The following is a 26197-nucleotide window of genomic DNA, read 5'->3' on the forward strand; positions in this document are numbered from 1 at the left end:
AAAACACTTAAGCAAGACACAAGGACAGACTTCCAGTTCACCAATGGCAAACAGTAGGGCAAATGAGGATGAAAAGGCCGATAGTGAACCACCAGGACACCCTGAACTCAAAGCACAGGAAGTAACAAAACAGATCAATCAAGCTCTAGAAAAATTCAAACCAGATATAATTTCCCAGATAACCATAGAGATAGTAAGCAAAATGGAAGTTGTGATTCAAGACTCTAGAGCAGAAACTGACAAAAAAATAGATGAGCTCAGGACCATGATAGAAGCCATGAAGGCACAGCATAAGAAAGAAATGGAAAAAATAAACGCCCAACATAGGAAAAAAATGGATCCATAAAATAGATTCAAACAGATATCCAGGAGATTAAACACTCTATTGAAAGTGTGCACAACAGAATAAAAGAATGCGAAGATAGACTCTCAGATATAGAAGATAAGATTACAGTCAGTGACCATGAAAACAGAGGTCTCTTAAAAACAGTAAGAGATCATGAGAAAGATAAGACTGATAGGAATGCATGAAGTAGCAGGAGAAAATACAAATGACTTAAAAAAGATGTTCACAGAATTAATGACAAAACTTCCCAAACAGAGGGGAAGAATTTGACATTCAGATTACTGAGGCATATAGGACCCAACTAGCTACAATAAAAAAAATTCTACACCTAGACATATAATAATCAAGATCCCAGAAACCCAACAGAAGAACAAAATACTACAAGCAGTAAGAGAAAAGAAATAAATCACATAAAATGGAAAGCCCATCTGAATCACAGCAGACTTTTCAACACAAACCCTTGGGGCAAGGAGAGCCTGGAATGACATACTTCAAGTACTAAAAGAGAATAACCTCCAACCTAGACTGATGTATCCAGCAAAACTCTTTCAAAATGGATGGGGAATTAAGACACTTCCATGACAAAGAACACCTGAGAAACTACATAAATACCAAACTGGCACTACAACGAATTCTAAACAAGATCCTATAAAAAGACAATGAAGGCAACACCATGAGGCCCAACAGAGCAAATCAAATAGGCAAGGAAAGAAATTAAAAGGAGAAGGTGAAAAAGTAAAAAGAGTCAACAAAAGGCCAATAACATGTCAATAATAAGTCAGTACATATCAGTTATAACCAGCAATGTCAATGGCCTCAACTCACCAGTCAAGAGAAATAGACTGGCAAAATGGAATAAGAAGCAAAATCCAAAAGTATATTGTATATAAGAAACACACCTAGTGCAAAAAGAAGCCCATAGACTGAAAGTGAAAAGATAGAAAACAATTCTCCATGTGACAGGAGTCCAGAAAAAAACAGGGGTAGCAATCTTATTTGCAGACAAAGTAAATTTCAAACCAAATTGATTCTAGTATTATTGATGTAGGACTGTACTGTATCATGCCTCTATGAATGTAAAATATCTTGTACCTGCTTTATGATACATAGTAGGGACCGTGCTTTATCAGAGCTACATTTAATGATATTACTCTAGAATGTTCTCTTTCCAGATGATGATTAAGATGCTAATAAAATAAAAATGGTGCCAGGTACCGCAACAGCAACAGAACTTTGCTGTTTTCTGGATATTATTCTGTTCTTTGTTTTTTTTTGTTTTGTTTTGTTTTTAATGGAATGTGCTGAATGTCTATAATTTTGTTCAGATGACTGCAGAACCTGGAAAAGCTGTTGCTGCTATTGATGTATAACATAATATTATTAGTTTTTTTATATATAAAAAAAAAATATATATATATATAAATTGAATTTTGGGAAACTTTAATGGTGCTGCCAACTTTGGAAAAACTCATCACAAATTACTGTGTTGAGTTGGCATTGTACAGAAATGTACAGCCATATTGGTCTAGAAATGTTAATTTATTTTTATTTTTATTTTCTTTCATATGTACAGGGGTAATACATCATACTAAATATGTAAGGTCATATCTACGTGGATTTGATTACAGAAACTAATAAAGTATTCCCTAAATAATGAAAAAAAGAATAAGATAAGACTATAAGAGCAAGAAGCAATTTAAATATGTTCAGGAACCATTTTCATCTCCAGAATTAAGGATTATTTTAATGTTACGTCATTGTCTTTTCTCTTTTACTTTCCTTTTTAGTTTTATTTTAGGGTTCCCTATTTTTAATGTTCATACAGAGATTTCTTTAACTGAAATACCAAATAGTTTCTTTGGTGTGAAAACTATAATAGTACACAGAATCCTAATCAGATAATTAATGATGCGAAATAGGAAGTAAAGGGCTAAAGGTGTAGGGAAAGTGGGAAGGGTGGAGGAAAGGTAATAAGGGAGAGGAAAAAAATATGAGAAACTGAAAATTGGAAATAAAGTGTTTGTAAATGGGGAGGGGAGGAGGGGGTGAAGGGAGGGCAGGGACAAGGGGAAAAAAATGAGAATCAAGACCTATTATGTAAAGGTACAGAATCCCAATGATGAATGTAACTGTATTGTATACCTAGATTGTACCAATAAACTCAATTTAAAAAAAAAAACATAAGAATCTTCAGAAAGAAGACATCAATATGCTTCCAAAAACTTCATAACTCCTCAAAAGCTGATATCACAGACATTGAAGTGAATGAAAAAAAATAAACACAGATGAAATGATTGAAGAGCTCAAAGAAGAGGCAAACAGCTAAATGAAGCAATTGCTAATATGTTTAATGAACTTACAGAAGATACAAATAAGCACCTGAATGAAGGAAGACAATGCAAGATTTGAAGGACCACTCCAGTAAAGAATTAGAGGATATGAAAAGGAATGATGTAAAAATCCTGGAAATAAAATAGTCAAATAATTTGGCAGTAGAATATCAGAATTTGAGGACAAGATTGATGTAGTAGCACATTTACTCAGTGATTTTAATAAGACAAGAAGCAATCAGTAGGTGATCCAAGAGCTCCTAGATGATGTTATAAGTAAAAACTTAAGAATAATTGGTTTCAAGGAAAGGAGTAGAGTCCAAGTATGATGGTATAAATATTTATTCTTTGAAATTATTACAGAAAACTTTACAAATCCAGAGAATGAGATAGATTCATGGATTAATGGGGAATTAGTACTCAAGCACACAAAAAAAGAACTTCTTCATGACACATCATAGTCAAAATTCTAGAAATTCAGAACAAGGAGAGAATATTGAAAAATATTAGAAAATGCTAAATAACTTATCAAAATAACAGCAAATTTCTTAGCATAAGTATCAAAGGATGGAAGAGCTGCAATGATGTTTTTCAATTTCTAAAAGAGACTAAATACCATGCCAGATTACTATATCTTATAAAATTATCTTCAAATTTGATGTGTAAATACTTTCTGTGATAAACAGAATTTAAAGAAATTCATGACCACCAAATTTACATTGAAGAAAATATTCAATGGATTACTAAACAAAGAGAAGGCAGTCAATATCAGTAAAGAGCATAAAAGAAAGAAAATATCTAACTGGGTGGTAGTTGAACAAAAGAAATATATTAAAGGAATCAAGCACTGGAAAAATAATATAATGTCAGGCATCAGTAAATATCCTTAAATAATAATAATACTCAACATAAATAATCTCACCACTTCAATCAAAAGACATGGATGACAGGTGCAATCAAAAAATGAATTGCAACTGTAACTTACCTGCAAAAAATGCACCACCCCTACAAAGAAATACAGAGACTCAAAATGAAAGGATAGAAAATGATACTCCAGACAGCTAGAGTCTGAAAGAAAGATGGACAAGCTATTCTAATTTCTGAAAAAGTTAACTTCAAACCATATCTGATCAGAAGAAAGACTGTTACATATTGAAAAAGAAAATTCACCAATAAGAGATAGAAAATGTAGTATATACAAATAATAGTGCACCTATGTTTATAAAAGAAAAAGAGTTACAAAAGTACTGATGAACATAAGTACAATAATAATGGAGGGCTTTAATACCCCATTCTCACAAATTAAAAAGTCATCCAGGCAAAAGTCAAGAAAAACATCAGTTAAAACTCACCATGCAGTAAATGGATTATATCATACACGCAGCTTTTTATCCAACAGTAGCAGAATACACATTATTTTCAGCAGCCCAAGGAACTTTCTCCAAAGCTGGCTTTATTTTAGGCCACAAAGCATGTCTCAATATCTACCAACATTAAAATAATCTCCTGTACTCTTTCAGATCATGGTGGAGTAAAACTAGAAATCAACAGCACGAAAACCATAGAAATTGCATAAACACACAGAGATTGAGCAATACACTCTTGAATGGTGAATGGGCTGTACAAAAAAAAAATCAAAACATAAGGAACAAATATTGGAAACAACATATCAGAATTCACAGGATACATGGGACAAATTAGTTCTAAGAAGAAACTATATGTCTGATATCACTTAATTGAGCAATACTCTTGAATGGTGAATGGGCTGTACAAAAAAAAAAATCAAAACATAAGGAACAAATATTGGAAACAACATATCAGAATTCACAGGATACATGGGACAAATTAGTTCTAAGAAGAAACTATATGTCTGATATCACTTACTTATAAATGATTCTAAATAAATAACATAAAGATATATATCAAGATTCTAGGAAAATAAAAATAATCCTTACCCCAAACTAGTACCAGGGGAAAAAAAATCACAAATATCCTAGTGGTAATCAATTAAATTTAGTTTGAAAAAATATAGAAAAGAACAATGGATCAGAGTTCTTTCTTTGAAAAGATGAATGCAGTTTGATATGCTCTTAGTCAAAGTCATAAAAGAAAGAAGAAAGAGAAGACCCACATCAGTATAATGAGAAATGAAAAGGATGAAATTACAGGAGACAACGTTGAAATCCAGCATATTATAAGAAACTATTTTGACAACTTGCATTTGACTAAATCGAAGAATCTGGAAGAAATAGGTAAGTTTTTAGACATATATAATTTAGCAAAATTGGACCAAGATAAAAATAACTTGAATGTCCATAATAGGCAATGAAATTGATGCAATAATAAAAACTGTACAAAATAAGAACAGCTCAGAACCTGATGGCTTTACCCCTCAATTACCAGATCTTTAGAGAAGAACTAACACCAATACCTCAAAATTTTCTATGTGATTGAAAGGAAAAGAATACTTTGAAAATCTCTTCATAGAGCTCGAATTACTGTGACTGTGTTTAGACATCCCCATCCAAAGCCTCATGTGGTCATAGGTGGGTCTTTTCCAGAGGTGGTTGGATCTAGAGTGTGTGACTCTGATTGATTCATAGTACAATGCTAGGATCAAGGGAATTGGGATTAAGGATGTGAGTGTTACCCACTCTAAGGGTTAGTAACCTGGACAAGATATAAGAAAAGAAAGAGAACTAATACATTTCTCTCTTGCTTACTTGCTGTGAACTCTTTCTCCTCTGCCATGCTATCCTGCCTTGGAGCCAACCAACTATGAACTGAAGCCTCTACAAACTGAGGGCCAAATAAACCTTTAACTTTGGGTGTTGAGTTTTTGTCTCAGCAACAAGAAAAGTAACTAAGAAAATTATGCCAAAGCTAGAAAAAAAGACTAAAGACTTGACAATAAAAGAAAATCATGTCAATACCCTTGATGAACATAAATGAAAAAATTCTCAATATTTGTGAACAGAATGCAACAAATCATTAAAAAGATCATACATCATGACCAAATTGGCTTTTACCAAGAGATGCAAGCACAGAACAATATACATAAATCAATAAATGTAATATACATCATCAGAGTCAAGGATAAAATTCACATGATCATCTCATTGAATTTAGAAAATACCTTTGTCAAAATCCAGTGAACCTTCATACTAAAAATACTGAGGAAGATAGTTATAGAAAGCCATAGAGGACATAAAGCCAATGCCATACTGATAGGGAAAACTGAAAATGTACCCTCTAAAATCAGGAACAAGAAAAGAGTGTCTGTTCTCAAAATTTTCATCGGTATACTGCTGGAAACTTTCATCAGAGAAATCTAGCAAGATAAAGAAATACAAAGTATGTGAATGTTTATTTTCAAATGACATTACTTTTTACAGAGAAGACCCAATAATACTCCACCAGAAGACTCTTAGTGCTAATAAATTTTGACTCAGTTGCAGGATACAAATCAACACAAAAATCAGTAGAGTTCCTAAAAACTGATAATCAACTGACTGAGAAAGAAATCAGGAAAATAACCTGATTCAAGGTATTATTAAAACTTAAATATCTAGGAATCAACCTATTGATGAGTTGAAAGATCCCTATAACAAAATTAAAGAACTTTAAAGAAAGATATTGATGAAGATGATAGAAAAAGGAAAGGTATCTGTGTTCCTAGATGGGTAGAATTAATATTGTTAAAATGGTTAAGGTAACAAAAACAATATATAGATTTCATATAATACCTATTAAAATACCAATAACATTTTTCACATAGATAAGAAAAACAACTCTAAAATTTATATGGGCCAAGAAGTGCCAAAGCAATTCTTAGCCAAAAAGGCAAAGCAGGAATCATCATCATCTTGTGTTGCAAAATGCTACAAAGCTGTAGTAACCAAAACAGCATGGTGCCAGCACAAAAATAGACATGCATACCAATAGAATAGAATTGAAGACAAACAATCCTAGGCACCTTTCACCATGTCTTTTTGACAAAGGAGCCAATAACTTATGGAGGATAAAGATAGGCTAATAAGTGTCCTGGGATAACTGGTTATCAACATCTAGAGAAATGAAAGTAGGCCCATATCATGTACCCTGTACTATAATCAAATAAAAAATGGATCAATGCTCTAAATATAAAACAGAAATGCTCAAACTGCAGGAAGATACATAGGATACATAGGGGAAATATCACAAGCCATAGTCATAGAAACTTTCTGAACAGAACTTCAATATACAAGAGCTAATACCAAGAATCAATCATGGGATTATGTCAAATTAAAACCTTCTTCACAACAGAAGAAATAATTGGTAGAGTGGAAATACAACCTGTAGAATAGGGGGAAAAAAATCTGTCAACTACTCTTCTCAAAGAAGACTAATATTAAGTGTGCATAAAAAACAAAAAAAATTAATCCTTCCCAAATGACCCAACCAAAAAAGTGGGCAAATGAACTCAACAGAAACCTTAAAAAAGGAAAAATACAAATTGGCCAATAATTACATTAATAAATATTTAACATTCTTAACTATTAGGAAAGGTAGATAAAAATAATTCTGAAATTTCATCTTACTCTAGACAGAATGGTATTATTAAGAACACCCATGACAAATGTTGATGAGGATGTGAGAAAAGAAGAAAGTCTTCTATGTCATTGGTGGAAATATAAACTATCACAACTTCTGTGAAAGTAGTATGTAAATTTCTCAAAAATTAAAAATTGATTTTGATCTAGCTATACTCCTGGTTATATTCCCAAAAATGTTAAAGATACCATACTATAATAATACTTACATATCTGTGTTTGTATCAGTCCAACTCACAATAGCTAGGCTCTGGAAACAACCTAAATGGCCATCAAAACATGAAAGGAAAAAGAAAATGTGATATTTGTGCACATTAGAATATTGTTCAGCCATACAAAGGAGCAAAACCATATTATTTGCAGAAAATGGATGGAATTGAGACCATAATATTAAGTGAAATAACACATAAAATGTTAAATCTTACATAGACATTCTTATATGGGGACTCTAAAATGTAATTTAATTAGAGGTAAGTAGAGATTATAGGAAACAAGAAGGCAATCTTTCTGTGGAAAAAGAATATGACTGAGGAGGAAGGTGAAGAGAAAAATGATAAAGAAAAAATATATGTATGTATGCCAGTTTCTCAAAATACATGTAACTATTATGTATGACAAATGACACTAATAAAGATGAGAAAAACAAAATAATATTTTCAAATATTTGAAGAAAAGAAATTACAATTTTTGAAAATGACAGGGAGACGTAACAATATTTCCATATGTGAATTTCCTTCTTCAAAGGTTTAAAACTCATGAAAGACCTAGCTTTTATAAAATATGTCAGTTCTTTAAAGATACTATTTAAAATCATCCTTCAGTAGTATTCAATTTTATAGAAAAACCACAACTTCCTTATCCAGTCTCCAACTGAGGGGCAAATGGGGTGTTTCCAAGTTGTAGCTATTACAAGCTGTGACGTTATAAACATAGGTGTGCATATATCACTGTGATATGATTCTTTTAATTCTTTTGGAAAGATACTCAGCAGAGGGATGGCTGGGTCATAAAGAATGAGAAATTAGACTCATTCTTAGGAAAATAGATACATATTGAAGATATACTCCTAAGTGAAACAAATAAGTCATATATGTATAAATACTGAATAGTTTCTCTGGTGTGAAAAACTATAATGGTACAGAAGATCCTAATGATATAATTGACCATGTGAAACAGAAAGAAAAGTGATAAAGGTGTAGGGGAAATGGGAAGGGTAGGGGAAAGGTTATAAGGGAAAAGGAAAAAAATGAGAAAATGAAAAAATGGAAATAAAGTATTTGTAAAATAGGGAAGGGAGGAGGGGTAAAGGGAGGGCAGGGACAAGGGGAAAAAATGAGAAACAAGGCCTGTCATGTAAAGGTACAAGATCCCAACAATAAATGTAACTGTCCTGTGTACCTAAAATGTACCGATAAACTCAATGAGAGGAAAAAAAAAATCATTCAGCCCAAACATGTAAGCTCCATATGCCTGACACTTTCTGAAAAAATATTTGTAGTTCTGTAAGTAGGATAATGTCTAGAATAATATCATTTATTCAAAATTTATATTCAGAAATAGAATGAAAATGAAAATAAAATAAGACTTCAGATCAGAGCTTTTCTAACATTCCATTCCACCTTCTTTAAGGCATTTGTCTATTTTTGGAGATACTGGGCCACAGAGTTTTCATATGAAAACATAGATAGATTACAAAACATTATTATGCAGTGTGACTTAAGTATATCTTTCTAAGAACTATAAAGTAACTCTTCCTTTCCTTTATTCTTAGTTGAAGCTTTAGTAATCAATTTTCCACAGAATGCATATGTTATTTGATCATACTCCAAAAGAACACAAAGTGTATAAGAATCATTCCATACACTAGAATAATTTTCATGGCAGAAATAAATAGGTATATATTCTACTAAATAAATAGGCATATTTTATTTATCATGCACTACCCAATCAATTCCATTAAAATGAGACATGATTAAAATAATTTTCACTTTGAAATTAAAATTATGACTACGATTATTGAGGATTAATTCTCATTCTAGATCACATTTACAGTTAATAGTCCAACTTTAAACTGCAAAGGCAATGATAGACTATTATCATGGTGTATGGTATTACCTGTGACTCAAACCCCCTCAATACTCAAAGGTTTTTTTTTTTTTCACTAAGTATATTGGTACTTTTAGGTATACAATACACTTACATTTATTATTGGGATCTTGTACCTTTACATGATGTATCTTGGATATTATTTTTACCACATTCCTTTGTGCTCCCATCACCCACTCCACCCTTTCCTATTTACAAAGACTTTGTTTCCTTTTAACATATTTTTCTTTTCCCATCTTTTATTTTCCCTACCATTCCCACTTCCCCTATTCACTTAGTCCTTTTTTCTCCTATTTCACATTATCAATTATACAATTTAAATCTTATTTAAACTTTTAGTTTTTCACACCAGAGAAGCTATATGGTATTTACAATGTGTGTCCTATTAATCTCACTTAAGATTATGTCCTCAATGTGCATCCACATAGCTATAAAGGTCTCTAGTTTCTCATTCTTTATGGCTGAGTAGTATTCCATTTTATATAAAAAAATCTTCTTTATCCAGTCTCTAGTTGATGGGCAATTGGGCTGTTACCAAGTTTTAGCTATTACAAACTGTGCCACCATAAATATGGATGAGCATGTATCACTGCGGTATGATTATTTTAATTATTTCAGGAAGATACACAGCAGGGGAATAGCTGGGTCAAAGAAGACATCCAAATCCTAGTTTAAGGTATCTCCACATTGATTTCCACAGTGGTTGCACCAGTCTGCACTCCCACCCACAATGAAGAATGGTTCCTTTCTCCCCCAGAACCCTGCTAACATTTGCTGTTGGTTGATTTCTTGATAGCAGCCATTCTTTGTGGGGTAAGGTGGAATCTCAGTGTTGTTTTCATCTTCATCTCTTGAATGACCAGTGATGTGGAACATTTTCGTATATTTACTTGCTGCTTTTAATTCTTTGTCTGAGAAATGCCTGTTCATTTCAGATGCCCATTTTTGAATCAGGTCTTTATATTTGGGGAAGCTCAATTTTTTTTGCTCTTTATATATTCTAGATAATAGTCTTTTGAGGAGCAGCTGGTAAACATTTTTTCCCACATTGTAGGTTGTCTCTTAGTTCTGTTGATGGTTTCTTTTGCAGTGCAGAATTTTTTAATAAGATGAGATCCCAGTTGTTGATTCTATCTGCTAGTTCCTGTGCTACTGAGGATTTGTTCATAAAGTCTTTTCCTATGCCATTGTCTTCAAGAGTTCTGCCTAACTTATCTTCCAGCAAATTTAGTGACTTTTAAAAAAAATATAGATCTTTAATCCACTTGGATTTTAGTTTAGTGCATGGTAAAATATAATTGTATAGTTTTAATCATTGGCAGGTTGAAATCCAGTTTATCCACTACCACCACCACCACCACCATTTATTTGTTTCTTTGTTTCTTTGTTTTTTTTTTTGATACCAGAGATCAAATTTAGATCCTTGCACTTGTGAGGCAAGCACCAGAACCACTGAGCTAAATCCCTGGTCCTCTACCACCATTTACTAAAGAGGCTATCTTTTCTCCAGTGAGGATGGTTGGCTCTTTTGTCAAAGATGAGGTAGCTGAGTATGCCAGGTACTGTTTCTGCATCTTCTAATCTATTCCACTGCTCCACAGGTCTGTTTCTTTGCCATTACCATGCAGTTTTTAACAAATTGACTTTGTGTTATAGCTTCAAGCTGGGATTTGTGATACCCCCTGACATGTCTTTCTTTTTTTTTTGTTTTAATTTTGTTTATTGGCACATTTTAGGTATACAGTACAGTTACACTCATTATTGGGATCTTGCACCTTTACATGACAGGTCTTGGTTCTCATTTTTTCCCCTTGTCCCTGCCCTCTGTTCACCCCCTCCTCCCTTCCCTCTTTACAAACACTCCATTTCCATTTTTTCATCTTCTCATATTTTTTCTTTTCCCTTATTCTCTTTCCCCTATCTTTCCCACTTTCCCTACACCTTTAGCCCTTTTAGTCCTATTTCACATTGTTAATTATCTCATTAGGATCTTCTGTACCATTATAGTTTTCACATCAGAGAAACTATTCAGTATTTACACAAGTGTGACTTATTTATTTCATTTAGGAGTATATCCTCAAAGTATATCCATTTTCCTATGAATGAATCTAATTTCTAATTCTTTATGGCTAACTAGTTTTCCATTTTATAGAAAAACCATATCTTCTTTATCCAGTTTGCAATTGATGGGCAAATGGGCTGTTTCCAAGTTTTAGCTATTACAAAGTGTGCTGCTATAAACATAGGTGTACATATATCACTGTGATATGATTCTTTTAATTCTTTTTGAAAGTTACCCAGCAGAGGGATGGCCGGGTCAAATGGAACCTCTAGTCCCAGCTCTTTGAGGTATCTCCATATTGATTTCCATAGTGGTTGCTCCAGTCTGCACTCCCACCAACAATGGAGAAGGGTTCCTTTCTCCCCACAACCCCGCCAACATCTGTTATTGTGTGATTTCCTGATAGCAGCCATTCTTTGTGGGGTGAGGTGGAATCTCAGTGTTGTGTTCATCTGCATCTCTCGAATGACCAGTGATGTGGAGCATTTTTCATGTATTTACTTGCTGCTTTTACTTCTTTGTCTGAGAAATGTCTGTTCATTTCAGATGCCCATTTTTGAATCTGGTCTTTGCTGATTTTTTTGAATTCTTTATATATTCTAGATAATAGTTCTTTGTCTGAGGAGCAGCTGGTAAAAAATTTTTCCCCACATTGTAGGTTGTCTCTTAGTTCTGATGATAGTTTATTTTGCAGTGGTAAAACAGCATGGAACTGGCAAAGAAACAGACCTGAGGATCAGTGGAACAGACTGGAAGACACAAAAACAACTCCAGATGTACTCAGCTACCTCATCTTTGACAATGGAGCTAACCATCCTCACTGGAGGAAAGGTAGGATCCTTAATAAATGGTGTTGGAAAAACTGGATCTCACCCTGCCAAACATTAAAACTGGACCCTTATCTTTCACCATGCACTAAATTAAAATCCAAGTGGATTAAAGATCTAAATATTAAAGCAGAAACACTAAACTTGCTGGAAGATAAGGTAGGCAGAACTCTTGAAGACATTGGAATAGGAAAAGACTTTGTGAACAAATCCTCAGTAGCACAGGAACTAGCAGAAAGAATTAAGAACTGCGATCTCATCTTATTAAAAAGCTTCTGCCCTGATATGTCTTTATGGCCTAGAATGATTTTTGCTATTCCGGGTCTTTTCTGATTCCAAATTAATTTTTGTATTGTCTTTTCTAGTTCTGTGAAATATATTGTTTGGATTTCAATAGGGATTTCATTGAAATTGTATAGCAATTTTGGAAGTATGACCATTTTCACTATATTCGTTCTTCCTATCCAGGAACCAGAGTTACCTTTCCATTTTAGTATATCCTCTTTGATCTCTTTTTTCAGTGTTGTAGTTATAAATGTACAGTATTTTTTTGCTTCCTTGTTAGATTGATTCCTAGATATTTCATTTATTTGGATGCTATTGTGAAAGGATTGTTTCTCTAATTTCATTCTCAGTCTGTTATTTGTGTACTAGAAGGCTATTCATTTTTGAATGTTGACCTTGTATCCAGCTACTCTGCTGAATCTCTCAATTAAGTCTAGAAGTCTTTTGACAGTTCATTTTTAGTCTTCTATGTAGAGTATCATGTCATGCTAAATAATGACCATTTAACTTCTTCCTTTTCTATCTTTATTGCTTTTATTTCTTTCTCTTGTCTAATTGCTGTGGCTAATGTTTCCAGAACTATATTGAACAGGAGTAGTGATAGTGAACATCCTTGTCTTGTTCCTGATTTAAGCCTGAAGGTTTCAGTTTCTTACAATTTAGTATAGTGTTGGCTGTTGGCTTTTCATAGATAGTCTTTATCAAGTTGAGATAAAGACTATTTGAATTTTCAGCAGCATTTTTACCATTTTTACCATTTTTCCATTTTGTGAAATGCATTTTCTACATCTAGTGAGATGATCATATATATGGATTTTGTCTTTGACTCTGTTAATATAGTGTATTACATTTAGTGATTTATGTATGTTAAACCATCCTTGCATCCCTGGGATAAATCTGATTTGGTCAAGTTGTATGATCTCTGTATTCTGTTTACCAGTAACTTAGTGAGAATTTTTGCATCTATGTTAATTGGGAGATTGGCTTGTAGTTCTTTTTCATTTGGGTCTTTCCCTGCTTTTGCAATCAAAGTGACACATGCTTCCAGGAGTAAATTCAGAAGTATTGGTTCTCTTTCAATTTCATTGAAAAGTTTAACGAGTAGTGGCAATTGTTTTTCTCTAAATGTTTTGTAGAATTCAGCAGTGAAGCCATCAAGACCTGAGCTTATCTTTGCTGGTAAATTTTTAATTACATTTCAGAATTTCACTGATTGTAATTGGGGTGTTTAGAATTTTTATATCTTCTTAATTCAATTTTGGTAATTCATATGTATCTAGAAATCTGACCATTTCTTCTGTGTTCTCCTTGTTATTAGAGTACAGGTTCTCAAAGTAGGTGTTGATGATCCTCTGGATTTCTGGTTGGTCTGCTGTAACTCCACCTTTTTCATTCCTGAGTGAATTTGCACCTTTTCTTTCCTTTTTTATATAAGGTCAGCTAAGGGATATTGATTTTATTTTTTCTTTCAAAAAACTAACTCTTCAATTCATTGATTTTTTTTTTGTATTATTCTCTTAGTCTCCTTTGCAGTGGTTTCTGCTCTGATCTTTTTAATTTCCTCTCTTGTATGAGCTTTGGGTTTGTCTTGCTCTTCTTTTTTGAGGAGCGTATGATTCTCCATTAGGTTGTATATTTGAGCTGATGCTGTTTTCCTAGTGTGGGGATTCACTGCTATGAATTTCCTATGTAAAACTCTTTTCATTGTATCCCATATATTTCTGTATGTTGTACTGGCATTATCACTAAATTGTAAAAACTGTCTAATTTCTTCTTTAATTTGTGCTGTGACCCCTTGGTTTTTCAGAAGAGTGTTACTCAATTTCCACATGTTTGTTCTTATTGTTTCTTATGCTATTGATCTCCAGTTTAATTGCACTATGGTCTGATAACATACATGGGATAACACCAACTCCTTTACATTTACTTAAACATGTTCTATGAGCTATATTGTGGTCTATTTTGGAGAATGACCCATGAGCAGCTGAAAATTTATATTCTGATTTTGTGAGGTGGAGCACTGTACATGTCTGTTAAGTCCATTTGTTCAACAGCTTGGTTCAGTTCTAATATTTCTGTGATGATTTTTTTGTCTACATGACCTGTCTATTTGTGACAGTGGGGTATTTAGATCCCCCACTACAACTGTATTAGTGCTTATTTGGTATTTTATGTCCCTTACTATTTGCTGGGGCATTAGTATTTGGTGCATATATATTTATGATTGGCCTCACTTCCTCTTGGATTGTTCCTTTTAAAAGGAGATAATGACCTTCTTTGTCACTCTTAATTATTTTTGGTCAGAAATTAACTTTGTCTGAAAATAACATAGCTACGCCTGCTTTTTTATGGGTTCCTGTCACATGGAGAATTATTTTCCATCCTTTTACTTTCAGTCTATGAGTTTCTTTTTGAACTAGGTGCATTTCCTGTTATACAGCATGATGTTGGATTTTGCTTCTTAATCTATTTTGCCAGTCTATTTCTTTTGATTGGTGAGTTGAGGCCTTTAACATTGATGGTTATAACTGATATTTATTAACTTATCATCATTGTGTTATTATCCTGTTGTCTCTTTTTAATTTTTTCCTCCTCTCCCTTTAATTTCTTGCCTTGCCTGCTGGATTTGCTCTGTTGGGCCTTATGGAGTGGTGATCTTCATTGTCTTTTTTCTAGGATATTATTTAGAATTTTTTGGAGTGGTGGTTTGATATTCATGAAGTTTCTCAGGTTTTGTTTGTCATGGAAGTATTTTATTTCCCCATCAATTTTGAAAGATAGCTTTGCAGGATGTATCGATCTAGTTTTGAGGTTGAGGTTGTTTTCTTATTGAGCTTAAAAATACCTCACTCCAGGCTCTCCTTGACTTGAAGGTTTGTGTTGAAAAGTCTGCTGTGATTCTGATGGGCTTTCCTTTGCATATGATTTCTTTCTTTTCTCTAACTCCATGAAGTATTTTGTTCTTCTGTTGGATTTCCAGAATTTTGATTCTATATGCAGATTTTTTAATCATGTCTAGGTGGAGTCCTATATGCCTCACTTGTCTATTTGTCACATCTTTTGCTCTGTTTGGGAAGTTTACTGTCATTAATTGTGTAAACAGATTTTTAAATGTAATTTGTACTTTATCCTACTTTTTCATGGATTCCTATCAGTCTTGTATTATTCTTCTTTGTATTTTCTAGGATCTGTTAGATATATTTTTCATGTTCTCTTACTATTTTTAAGAGATCCTTCTTTTCATGGTCACTGATCTTCATGCTGTCTTCCCTATCTGAGATCCTGTCTTCAGATTTGCTCAGTCTGTTACATAATCTTTCAGTGGAGTTTTAAATCTCCTGGATATATTTTTGAGTGTGTTTGATGGATTCCATTTCTTTCCTATGTTGGATATTCATAGTTTCCACTTCTTTCCGATGCTGGGCATTCATGGCTTCTGTAATGATCCTGAGCTCATGTATGTTTTTATCTGTTTCTGTTCTAGAGACTCTAATCAAGTCTTTTATTCAGCTCATCATCTCAGTACTTATCTGGGAAATTATTTGTTTTGAATTATTCTAGAGTCTCATTTATCTGTTTTGTTTTTGTTTTTGTTTTAGATTTCCTCTGCTATCGGTTCAGGTTTTCCAGGTGGTTGATTATCAGTCTTTTCCACTTCATTTCCCCCAGAATTTGCCTTCAGAAATCTGGAAGTCTAAAATATAACTTATAAATAATTCTATTTAAATATTTCATATTAAATACAGTTTGGACAGATGTATAAGCAAACTTTATATGGGCTTTGAAAATAAACTATTAACTTAGAATATTTTCTTTCTACAGCAAATTATTTTTGAACAATGCTAACTAAATGCAGTGTTACTTTTTTAAAAAAATCATGTAATTGGTGCAAGTCATTACATTCATTTTATGCTTGCAAGAAACTTTAACCCTTCCCAGATAAGGAGAAGGTGACCTGCATGAGAATACCCCCAATAAAGAGATTACAGTTTCATTCGTTACACATTCCACACTTTCGTAAACATAACTGTCACGAAACTCTCATATATAACATACATAACTTTAATTTCATTTCAAGCCCAAATTTTGTGCTCTCCATAATTCACAGATGGAAACAGTTGGTGGTTAAAGTCTCTTAGATTCCTTCAGAGACTTGAAAATAATTCTTATCAGCTGAAATCCTTCATATTTGTTGTTTCACAGCTCAGTGCTTTTAAATAACAGTAGTGACACTGCCCCCCCTTCCCCCTCCCACTGCAAATGGAATCTAGTTGATGCTCATACCAAAGCATTTTGAAAAGATGGAAGCCATTATCATATTTTGATTCAAGAAAACAGCTGTTGTTATAAATTCTGCTGAGGAGGACCGATGGCTGTGAAGATTCCAAATAATATATTCCCACTTCCATGTGACATTTGTCAAACTTTTGTAAATCATTCTGTACTTAGCACTATTTTCTACTCTAGAGTAAAATTTTTCTTTCTACTTATTCTACCTATATAACAGGAACTTTGGGATTCCCTTCCCTGTTCTAATCGTTTCATCTGGACACATGGCAGCATATCTCTCTACTTTTTCAATTCCATTTTTTATTTTATTAGTGTAAGCCTCATACATTCTCAGAATTTGATTAGAGAAATGATATTTCTAGGTCTATAGACCACTAATTTAAAACATTTCTCCAGTTTTATTTTCAGAAATTTGTATCACAAAGTGCTGAAATTTTTACTTTGAAATTCAAAATCATTATATTGAATATGCCTTTAAAACTGTACATCTCTACTTACAATCCTGATCCCACCTGTGTCTTGCAGTTCATGATACTTGGAAATAAAATTGAATTTTTACCATGATTGTGTGTATTGCATTAGATAGAATGTTCTACATATGATTTGAAGCAGTGTATACCTACAGGGATGTTCAGTACCATTAGTTTGACAATATATTCATCACCGAAGTCAACAAAGAAAGCACTCTGGAATTTCAATATATCAGACTTTTTATTGGCTTGTCCTTATGTAGGCATGCTAGATTGATGCCTATATGTTGTGCTCAATCTTCCTGTTGGTTCTTACCACATGACTTAAATCCTCTAATGTGGAGGTCCAATTACCATCCTAAATCACAAAATTAATTTTCTGGCCTCTCTAGCCCTCAGATTAATATTGGCAGTGTAGAAAGTCCCACCCTTGATAAAAAATATTGCTATTGTCTCTGACACAAATTACTTGCTAGAAGTCAAGGGCAAAGTTCAGACTTGTTTTGGGGTAAGTCAAATTGCTAACCACACACTGACAATCTCTGCATAAGAAAGTTAATGAAATCAGTATCATTTATGTAATTATTGAATTTAATTCCACAATTTTATTCGTTGTCTATTTGTATTATCTAATCTTTTTTCTGTATTTAGTATGGATTTTTAATATTAAAATTCTTTTTTATCTTCACTATTAATTTATTAGCTTCATCGTGTGTCTATTTTTAACAATTGCTTTAGGCATTTTCAATGTACATCTTTAACTATCACAGTCTAGCTTCAATTATTACACATTTGCATGTGTGATATAAGAACCTGCTATCAATACATTCCCGCATTATTCCTCTCTGTCTGTACTAGATTTTACATGTCATATCTAAACATAATAAGTATCGGTACATTATCATAATATTTCTTCATAATATTATCCTTTAGAAGTGTGATGTACTGAAGACAAATAGTTTTGCTTATATTTATAATTTCTGTAGATATATATATATATATTTTTTTTTACTTCCAGGTTTCTATTTGGTAGCATTTTTATCTTAAGAATGTCTTTTAAATTTTCTTTAAAGTTTACATCCTTATCCACCTTGGGTCAAATTTTATTTATTTATTTTTATTTATTTTTTTTCAATGTTCAGTTTCCTTTAATGGCCCCACCTCCCCAAGGGCCAGGTGCGGGTGGCCGGGCAGTGAAAGTGACAGTCACTTGAAGATCTTGCCCTGGTTGAAGGCTTTGCCCATGTGCTGGAAGGCCCCCTCCCAGGAAAAGTACTCGCACACCAGCGTCTGCGTCTCCTCACTGCTGGGGTCCAGCTTCCTCCACGTGTATGACTCATAGTCCACCTGCCAGTCTGGACTCAGCGGAAAGGCCAGTTCCTGGCCCCGGAAGACCCAGACTCCCGAGATGGAGCTGCTGTTGTTGGTGCCAAAGAGGATGACACTGGCGAAGGCATTCTTCTGCAGCTTGTCCAGCCGCTGGAACATTCCAGTGATGAGGTTGCAACTCATAAAGGTCTGGGTGAGCTCTTCTGGGAAGCGGTACTCGGCGAACCACAGGGACCAGCTGTCCTTGTCGAAGTGCCCCCAGAAATACGGCAGTGCCACAGAGACAGTGTCCTCCTTGGAGTACTTCCGCTTAAACTCATCCAACACAAAGGTGCTCTTAGGCAGGTGTGCAAAGGGGTCCTTGGCCTTGGGCTCAGCAGCCAGCGCCTGCTCACACTCATCCAGCTCCTCCTCAGGGGCCGGGGCAGCTGCCTTCTTCTCCTCTTTCCGTTCAGCCTGGGGTTTCTGCTTTTCTTCCAGTGAGACTTTCTCTTTCCGTGGGGTCTCTTTCTTGGGCTGGCTCTCTGCAAACTTCTTAGCATCGAACTGGGCCATCTTCTCACAGAGCTTCACCTCCCCCAGCACTGCGAGGAATTGGGGCTGGTTAATGCAGGTGAGGAACCAGCGATTGGTGTTGGGAAAGGCCTGGCGGAAGGAAGGCTCCAAGACCTGTTTGTAGAGCCACAGCAGAGTACAGACAACAGTGATGTCGGCCAGCGTCACTCTCTCGCCCACCAGAAAGGTCCTGGTTTTCAAATGGGCATCCAGCAGCCCCAGCACACGCTTCACCTCCTCCTTTGCATTTTTGGTAGCCTGCTTGTTGTGGTGCATGATACCCAAGGTGGGAAACACCCAGGTGCTGGCAGGAGGCACGGTGTCGCTGTCAGCAAAGCTCACCCACTGCACCACCTGGGCGGCCGCCTCTGGGGTTCTTCCCCGGAGCTCCTCGTTGCTCACATAGTAAGCAATAGCGTTGCTCTCGAATACACAGAACCCATCATCGCCCTCAAATGCTGGAACCTTGCCGGCAGGAAATTTGCGAAGAAATTCAGGGGTGCGGTTGGTTTGGCCAAAGTGGAAGTGGGGTGGTGCGGAGAGCACGCGAATCTGAGCCCCGCTGTACTGAGCAGCGATGAGGGCCTTGAAGGCCCTCCAGTTTTCAGGGTATGTGTACAGGGTCCCAGCCGCCATGGTGATTCCGCAGAGCAAGGGGCCAAATTTTATATGAGGAAACAATACGGTAGTATCACTTTTGATGATTTTTTTTTTTGCTACTAAAACACATATAAGTGTGTACTATAGTTATTTTAAGTATGATCAAATTTTCTTTAAAAAACACAGTAAAATTAAAGAAACAAGTACTTCATAAGGCAAATTACATAGCAGAGATATTTAACATCAAACCATTATCAATGCCTTTGTGGTTATTGATATATGTCTTTGCTCCTTGTGACTCATATTTAAGGAAAAGTTAAGAAATATGTGGAGACTGAAGAAAAAATATAAAGCTAGCTATATAAGAAAGACCCAAGAGATAGAAGAGAAGGCAAAGAAAAAAGGAAAGATATAGTAACAAAGTAGAAAAGAAAGAAATGAAACAGGAATAATGGTAATTGATGGAATTAGAAGGAAATACTGACATATGAGACACTACATGCCACAATAAGTTAAAATCTTGAAAACAAGAAAATGTTTGGTGCTTTTCTTTAAAAAATGGTGCTTATCTAATAATTCTGTTCATCAGGCTTTAGTGTTATGGAAGATTTTAGAAACATCATTGAATGCCATTAGTGCATAAATAATAGACCAGAGTACTGCTGTTGTCATGCTTCAGTATCATCTCAGTGCATATGATATGATTTCTTATGCAAATAAACCTAAATTAATTCATTCTTACTTAAAGGCAGGAAACTGGGAGACTCAGAGCTATCAAATCCAAATAGGCAGGCAGCGAGGAAACATAAAGCAGCACTAACTATGAAGAGTGTGTCATAAAAGAGAGCAACCTGATGGTGAATTGAGTGATCTGGATGCTGTACAGGGTGGAACTCTGGTCCCAGAATAATCTTAGTTGCTACATTTCATGATCCTATCATTAATTTATCTTTTTCTATCAAGATCCAAATCTCACATAATATAATTGACTTTCAAAGTAGATTATTCATCATAACTAATGATGCAAAGATGAGCTGGGTGGCCAAAAGTCTGATACACTTATCATTTACAGAATAAAAGAAAAGAACCTCTCTTTTTTTTACAACATATAAGTATTTAATAGGTAGAAATGTTTTAAATTCTTAAAATAGTTGAGTTTTAATCATTGTACACTGGCTGTAATTTTACAAATGGATTGAACATCAGCAATGTATGCCAGTTCAGAATATATTTTCTTACAGGAGAACATTAAAAATCAGTGCTTATATTTCCAGGCCAGCCCATAGAACTTACATTCCATTAAAGCTCAGATGTTTGGGAACACATTTTATGTGCCAGGAAATAGTTTATATTTTTAGAATACAGCAATGACCACCAGGGGTGACTAGTTGCTTTCAAAAAAACAGTAAATAAACAACAAACAAACAAATATACAACATCACTTTAATTGCAATAAAAAACTAATGAAGGAGGACCCAAAGTGCCAGGATATACAATTTAACATGGGCATCCAAGTGTAGGTTAGGTGAGATATTAAACAGATACTAGCACTGAGGTTTATGATTTTCATTAGTGTTTAATGCCTCTGAAGTGAAAGAAAAATAAGTGGGTGATAGAAAATTTCAACCATGATGCAGCTTCAGACACTTCAATGGTGTCCCCAGGTCATTATTTCTCACCAGAACATCCTCACAGAGTCAAAATCACAAGGCCTTTTCAGTTTTTACTTAGTTAATCAATGTGGACTGCCACAAGAAGAGTATACCCTGGAGTGGACAATTTAGGTGAAAGAGAAAAATCCTGAGATGACACAAATATATCACGTGCTGATCAAATGCCTCTAGCTCAGTATCGTGTTCTGTGAGGTACGGGTGGCACATTCCTGCCACAATACACTAACCAGGGAAGGCTTTCTATGCACAGAAGACTGTGCAAAATACAAAATGGAACTTTGCTAACATATAAATGTATATCATAACTAGTGGAAATAATAATTTTAAGCAACCTGAGACAGGACCATGTTTGATGCTTGAAGGAAAAGACCAAGCTAGAGTGGCTTGAGTAAAGTAAGACAGAAGAATAATCATCGGAAATGGATTGAAATAGTGGCAGGGCTAAGGATTCCAAATATTAATCACATCTGATGAGAATTGTTTGAGCTAGGGAATGGCCTGACTTACATTTTTGAATGGACATCATTAAAAGGAGAAAATTCAGAGAAAATGTAGAAAGTTATGGTTGGAAACTATTGAAATAATCCACCAAGAGACACTAAAGAATTTGGACAGAGTGATAGCTGTGGTAGTGATAAAAACTGATCAGGGTCAATTATATTTTTTTACTTCAAGCCAACAGAGTGTGGAAATAAAATTATGAACATTTATGGCAGGGAGACAGACATTCATCAATGATTTTTGGCAGGAATGCTTGATGAGTAGAGACACCCTATCTGCTATGGCCAACACAGGTAATGAATGATTTCAGGTATCAACTGGGAATTAGATTCCTACTTGGAATATTAAATTTGAGCACAAGTGTTGATCAAGCAAGTGAATAGTCAATTAAGCTTTCAAGTCACAGCTAAGCACATGAATTTATGCATCATCTAGATATAGATATTATTTAAATCCCTCAGACAAGACTACGTAATAATATTCAGAGTGAACTTTAATAATAGAAGGACATAAGGACTTGAACCTATTGCTTTCTTCAATCAAGATCAAGTTGGTTATGGTGCAGTAACAAATAACCCCCTGGTTTGATACTCACCCTACATGTTCAGGATGTGCTGACTGTGGTATATTTTCATTCCACAATTCCAAGTGAAGACTATCTACTCATGTGAAGTTTCACTGGCCACAAAGGCAGAAAGAAAGGAAACATGATGGAACATGCATACGCTTGTTTTAGTACACCTTTGCTGTGTATAATATTTATATTCATTGTAAGGCATGTACACAACACATATTAATTCCTTTTTCATCCCCTTGCCTTCCTTCTCTTGTCCCTCCCTCTGCATCTCTATCCCCTCCCATTTGAGAAAGATCTGTAGTCCTACTTTCAATTACCTTTTATTTTTCTTTATAATTTGGGTTTCTTATATAAGAGAAACCATGTAAGAGACCATAAACCATTATGGTCTCAAGGTGTATCCATTTTCCTACTCATGCACAGACTCTTTATGCTTCTACCTGTGAGAGTTTGCTTGCATTCATTTCAATAGTACAAAATAAGTCCCCTGGCTTTATCCAACTACAAGTGGGCAGGAAAGTACAGTATTTCCTTGTGTCCTAAAGAGAAGAAAGTCAGTGACACCTCAGATCTTTGAAGTCAATAAAAGATGACTCAACAAAGTATGCTGAATAAAAAATGTCTAAATATATTGGAAGAAAATAAGAAATAGAGTATATACTTAAAGAATGAAAATATGATCTACTTCATCACAACCCAAGTCTGTTAAGCTACAATTTTTTCTATAAGAACATATGAAAGAAATAATAGACAGGCAGTAAAGAGGTGAGGGAAAGGGCTCTCTTGAGGCTGGGGAGTAATACAAGGACAGGGGTATAAAATGAGGAGAGAGAGTAGGAAGATACTACATGTAACGATTAAACTGTTAATTGCTACAGCACCTCCTAGTGCGCAAAAGCACTCCACTGCAGAAGCAGTCTAGGTGAATGTGTTTTACACCAGTTATTTTACGCCTACCTTTCCACAGGTACCTGTTAGAGCAGATATAGATATCACACCCAAAGATCCCTGATTCAAGCTGGACAGCTCCCACAAATTGGCATAGAAACTAATAGTTGGCCAATTGGGTTACTTAACTAGAAAATTTGAGTTTGAAAGGTGAGAAGAATACAGAAATTAGAAATTATTGAAGTCAGGACGTAGGAAGACATTTATGAACAGGACATACCTGAGATAACTATTATGAGGAAATATAAGCTATTTTAAAACAATCTTGAATTATAGAGAAGATATAATGTAAAGAAAAAGCTTTCAAATTGGTAAAAATAAAATCTATGCAAATCCACAGAAGACTGGTGAGCAGAGATAAAGGCAAAGCAAATGTGGGATTCCTTTGTATACACCCCATGACAGGAAGCCCAGCTGCATAAACATCTGTTCTTTGTTCATCCTATGGATTTTCTGTTTCCATGGACTTTGTTGTCCCAAGGGAGCTGACATAGTACGCTTCACATAACCTTAGGTAATTTCTGCTTTTGGAATCTAAGATTCTATCAGAACAGAAGGTTAGGGAAAGGAGTGATGAAAATCTTCCGCTGGGACTTGGGATCATTATACAAAGGCACGAGTGCTGCAATTTGTCCAGCTATTGTTTTACTATTGGACACTGTTAATTTTTGTCTTCTCTTTCTTTTGTAATTTTAATTACAAGTTCATGTAAGCACTGGAAGCATATGACATCTGATCATGGTTTTGAAGTGTGATTGAGGACAAGTTATGCATATTATCACTGCTGAAATTAAACTTTATTAGATTCCCCTGACCAGCACCCATCTTGCATCCTAAACTGGGTATCTTTGATCACTCTATGGTATATGCCTACCTCCTTATCTGAAAAATGGGAATAATTACTATATTTTATCTCTAAGATTGATTGTGAGAGTTAAGAGTTGCAACATGGTATTTGTAGGATTAATTGATGGTAGCTATTGATATTAATAACTTGAAAGTATTTGGTTCTTTTATTGTTTCCAACACATCTCAGAGGGGCCAGGTTGGAGAATGGTGGGTAGCAGATTCTGATGCTACTGGGAGGTCAGACAAGGTTAGTGGCAGGGAAGAAAATTCTCCTCACACAGGAAAAACTCTATAGAGGAATTCTTGATATTTAGAAAGTAAAGGGGAAGCATTTGTTTTGTACAAGTGGAAAACTTCTTACAATATTTTAAACTAGACAAGCCAAGGAGTTTTTTTTTCCTTGATATCTTAATTACTCAATTAATGCTTGTAAAATTAAAAGAAAATAACTGTTCATCTTTTCTCAATATCAGAGAAAGTGCATAAGACAAAAATCAGTTTACTCAATACTTATGTAGTTGATTTCTTTTTGAAGAGCTTGGAAGTAATTAATTGAATAGAGACTATTCAAAATATTTTAAATATGTGCAATGGAAATAAGTAACCTTTATGGGAGATATTATCCTTGCCAAGTGGTACAATATATTAATTATTCAGGAACATACTGACTTATTGAATATGTACTTTTAAATTTTGCTAAGAAGTGCATTCTACTGAATATGTATAAATTGCTACATTAAATAACATTAAATATAAGATTTCCCTTCAGTGCCAGCACACAGGAATTTCAAATGTATACACTTTTATTCATATGTACATTCAAAGAAACCAATCAATACACAAACATAGTCCACAAGATTGATACTAAACCTAATCACAGGCTCAGCAACACATTGTGCCATTAGTTAAACCAACCTCAAAAGAAAAGTAGGTAACAAGCCTGAGTCAATTAAAAAGCTTATGTATGTTGCAGAAAAACAATTCTTTTTTAATGAAAATAATTCTAAACATAAATTGTAGATTTAAATAGTAGAAATGTTTTGGGAATTGATTTTTGAAATTCCTACTATGAAGGAAATTATATCTGCTTAGATGCAAACTTTTACCAAGTTTGTTTAAGAGTCATTCTTTTTCTACATTTACAGTTCACTGTGGACTGGCAATAATTTTTTTCAGAGACTTGTTCTCTCTGTTTTATTATGGCACCCATGGCTTTCTAAGTTATTTTACTCGTATATATTTTTGTAAACAGAAGTTTGAGGGTAAGGAAGCCTGGCAAAGTTAAACTGTCATATGACAAGGAATTAGGAAATTGGATTAGTATTATTTCATTCCCCTGATATCTACCATCTGCTTGGCTTTGGGTATGACTCTACTGCTATTTTTGTTATTGATTTTAATTGACAAGTAGTGTTTGTACATATTGATGAGGTAAAATGTGATGTTTTGACTCATATCTATATGGAGCAATGATCAACTCAGGTCATTTTTTAATTTGCTTGCCCATAATTAGGAATGATTTGACATATTCCATTCCCACTAATATAACTGTTAACTCCTTTGAGATTAAAATATTTCATTCTGGCTGTTGCACTTTTCCAAAAGTTTAATGAGATAGCTTAACCTGTGCAATAAAGTTAATGTTTCAATTGCTTGAGTTACTCTCATTTCCCCAGTATAAATAACAGAATTCTGATTAAGGATCTAAATATAGACACCATCAATGCAGTCTGATCATTCCCAGCAGTCTTGTCTGAACAGACTTTCACTTTCGTTCTTCTCTTTCTGCTTCTCCCTCCTCCTCTTGACTGCCGTCAGCCTCTCCTTCCTCCCTTTGTCTTTCTCTACCACCCGCCT

The 26197-nt window shown here is 34.6% G+C and overlaps 1 protein-coding gene and 1 long non-coding RNA gene across 2 annotated transcripts in view; both read right to left on the reverse strand.

Annotated features, from left to right (window-relative positions):
• The window catches only part of LOC117287333, a 51786-nt gene that overhangs the window by 18754 nt on the left and 6835 nt on the right, over positions 1-26197 (reverse strand). The window contains exon 2 of the long non-coding RNA XR_004518577.1: positions 7478-7529. This is a non-coding gene — a long non-coding RNA (uncharacterized LOC117287333). The remainder of the gene's footprint in view (positions 1-7477; positions 7530-26197) is intronic.
• On the reverse strand, positions 18515-19839 carry LOC104862087 (elongation factor 1-gamma-like). The gene has a single exon (XM_033767538.1). The coding sequence runs from the start codon at positions 19826-19828 to the stop codon at positions 18515-18517; it is 1314 nt and encodes a 437-aa protein (XP_033623429.1). The 5' UTR covers positions 19829-19839.

Source organism: Fukomys damarensis, unplaced genomic scaffold (assembly GCF_012274545.1).
Source record: "Fukomys damarensis isolate Sample0158 unplaced genomic scaffold, DMR_v1.0_HiC HiC_scaffold_3, whole genome shotgun sequence".
NCBI lineage: Eukaryota > Metazoa > Chordata > Mammalia > Rodentia > Bathyergidae > Fukomys > Fukomys damarensis.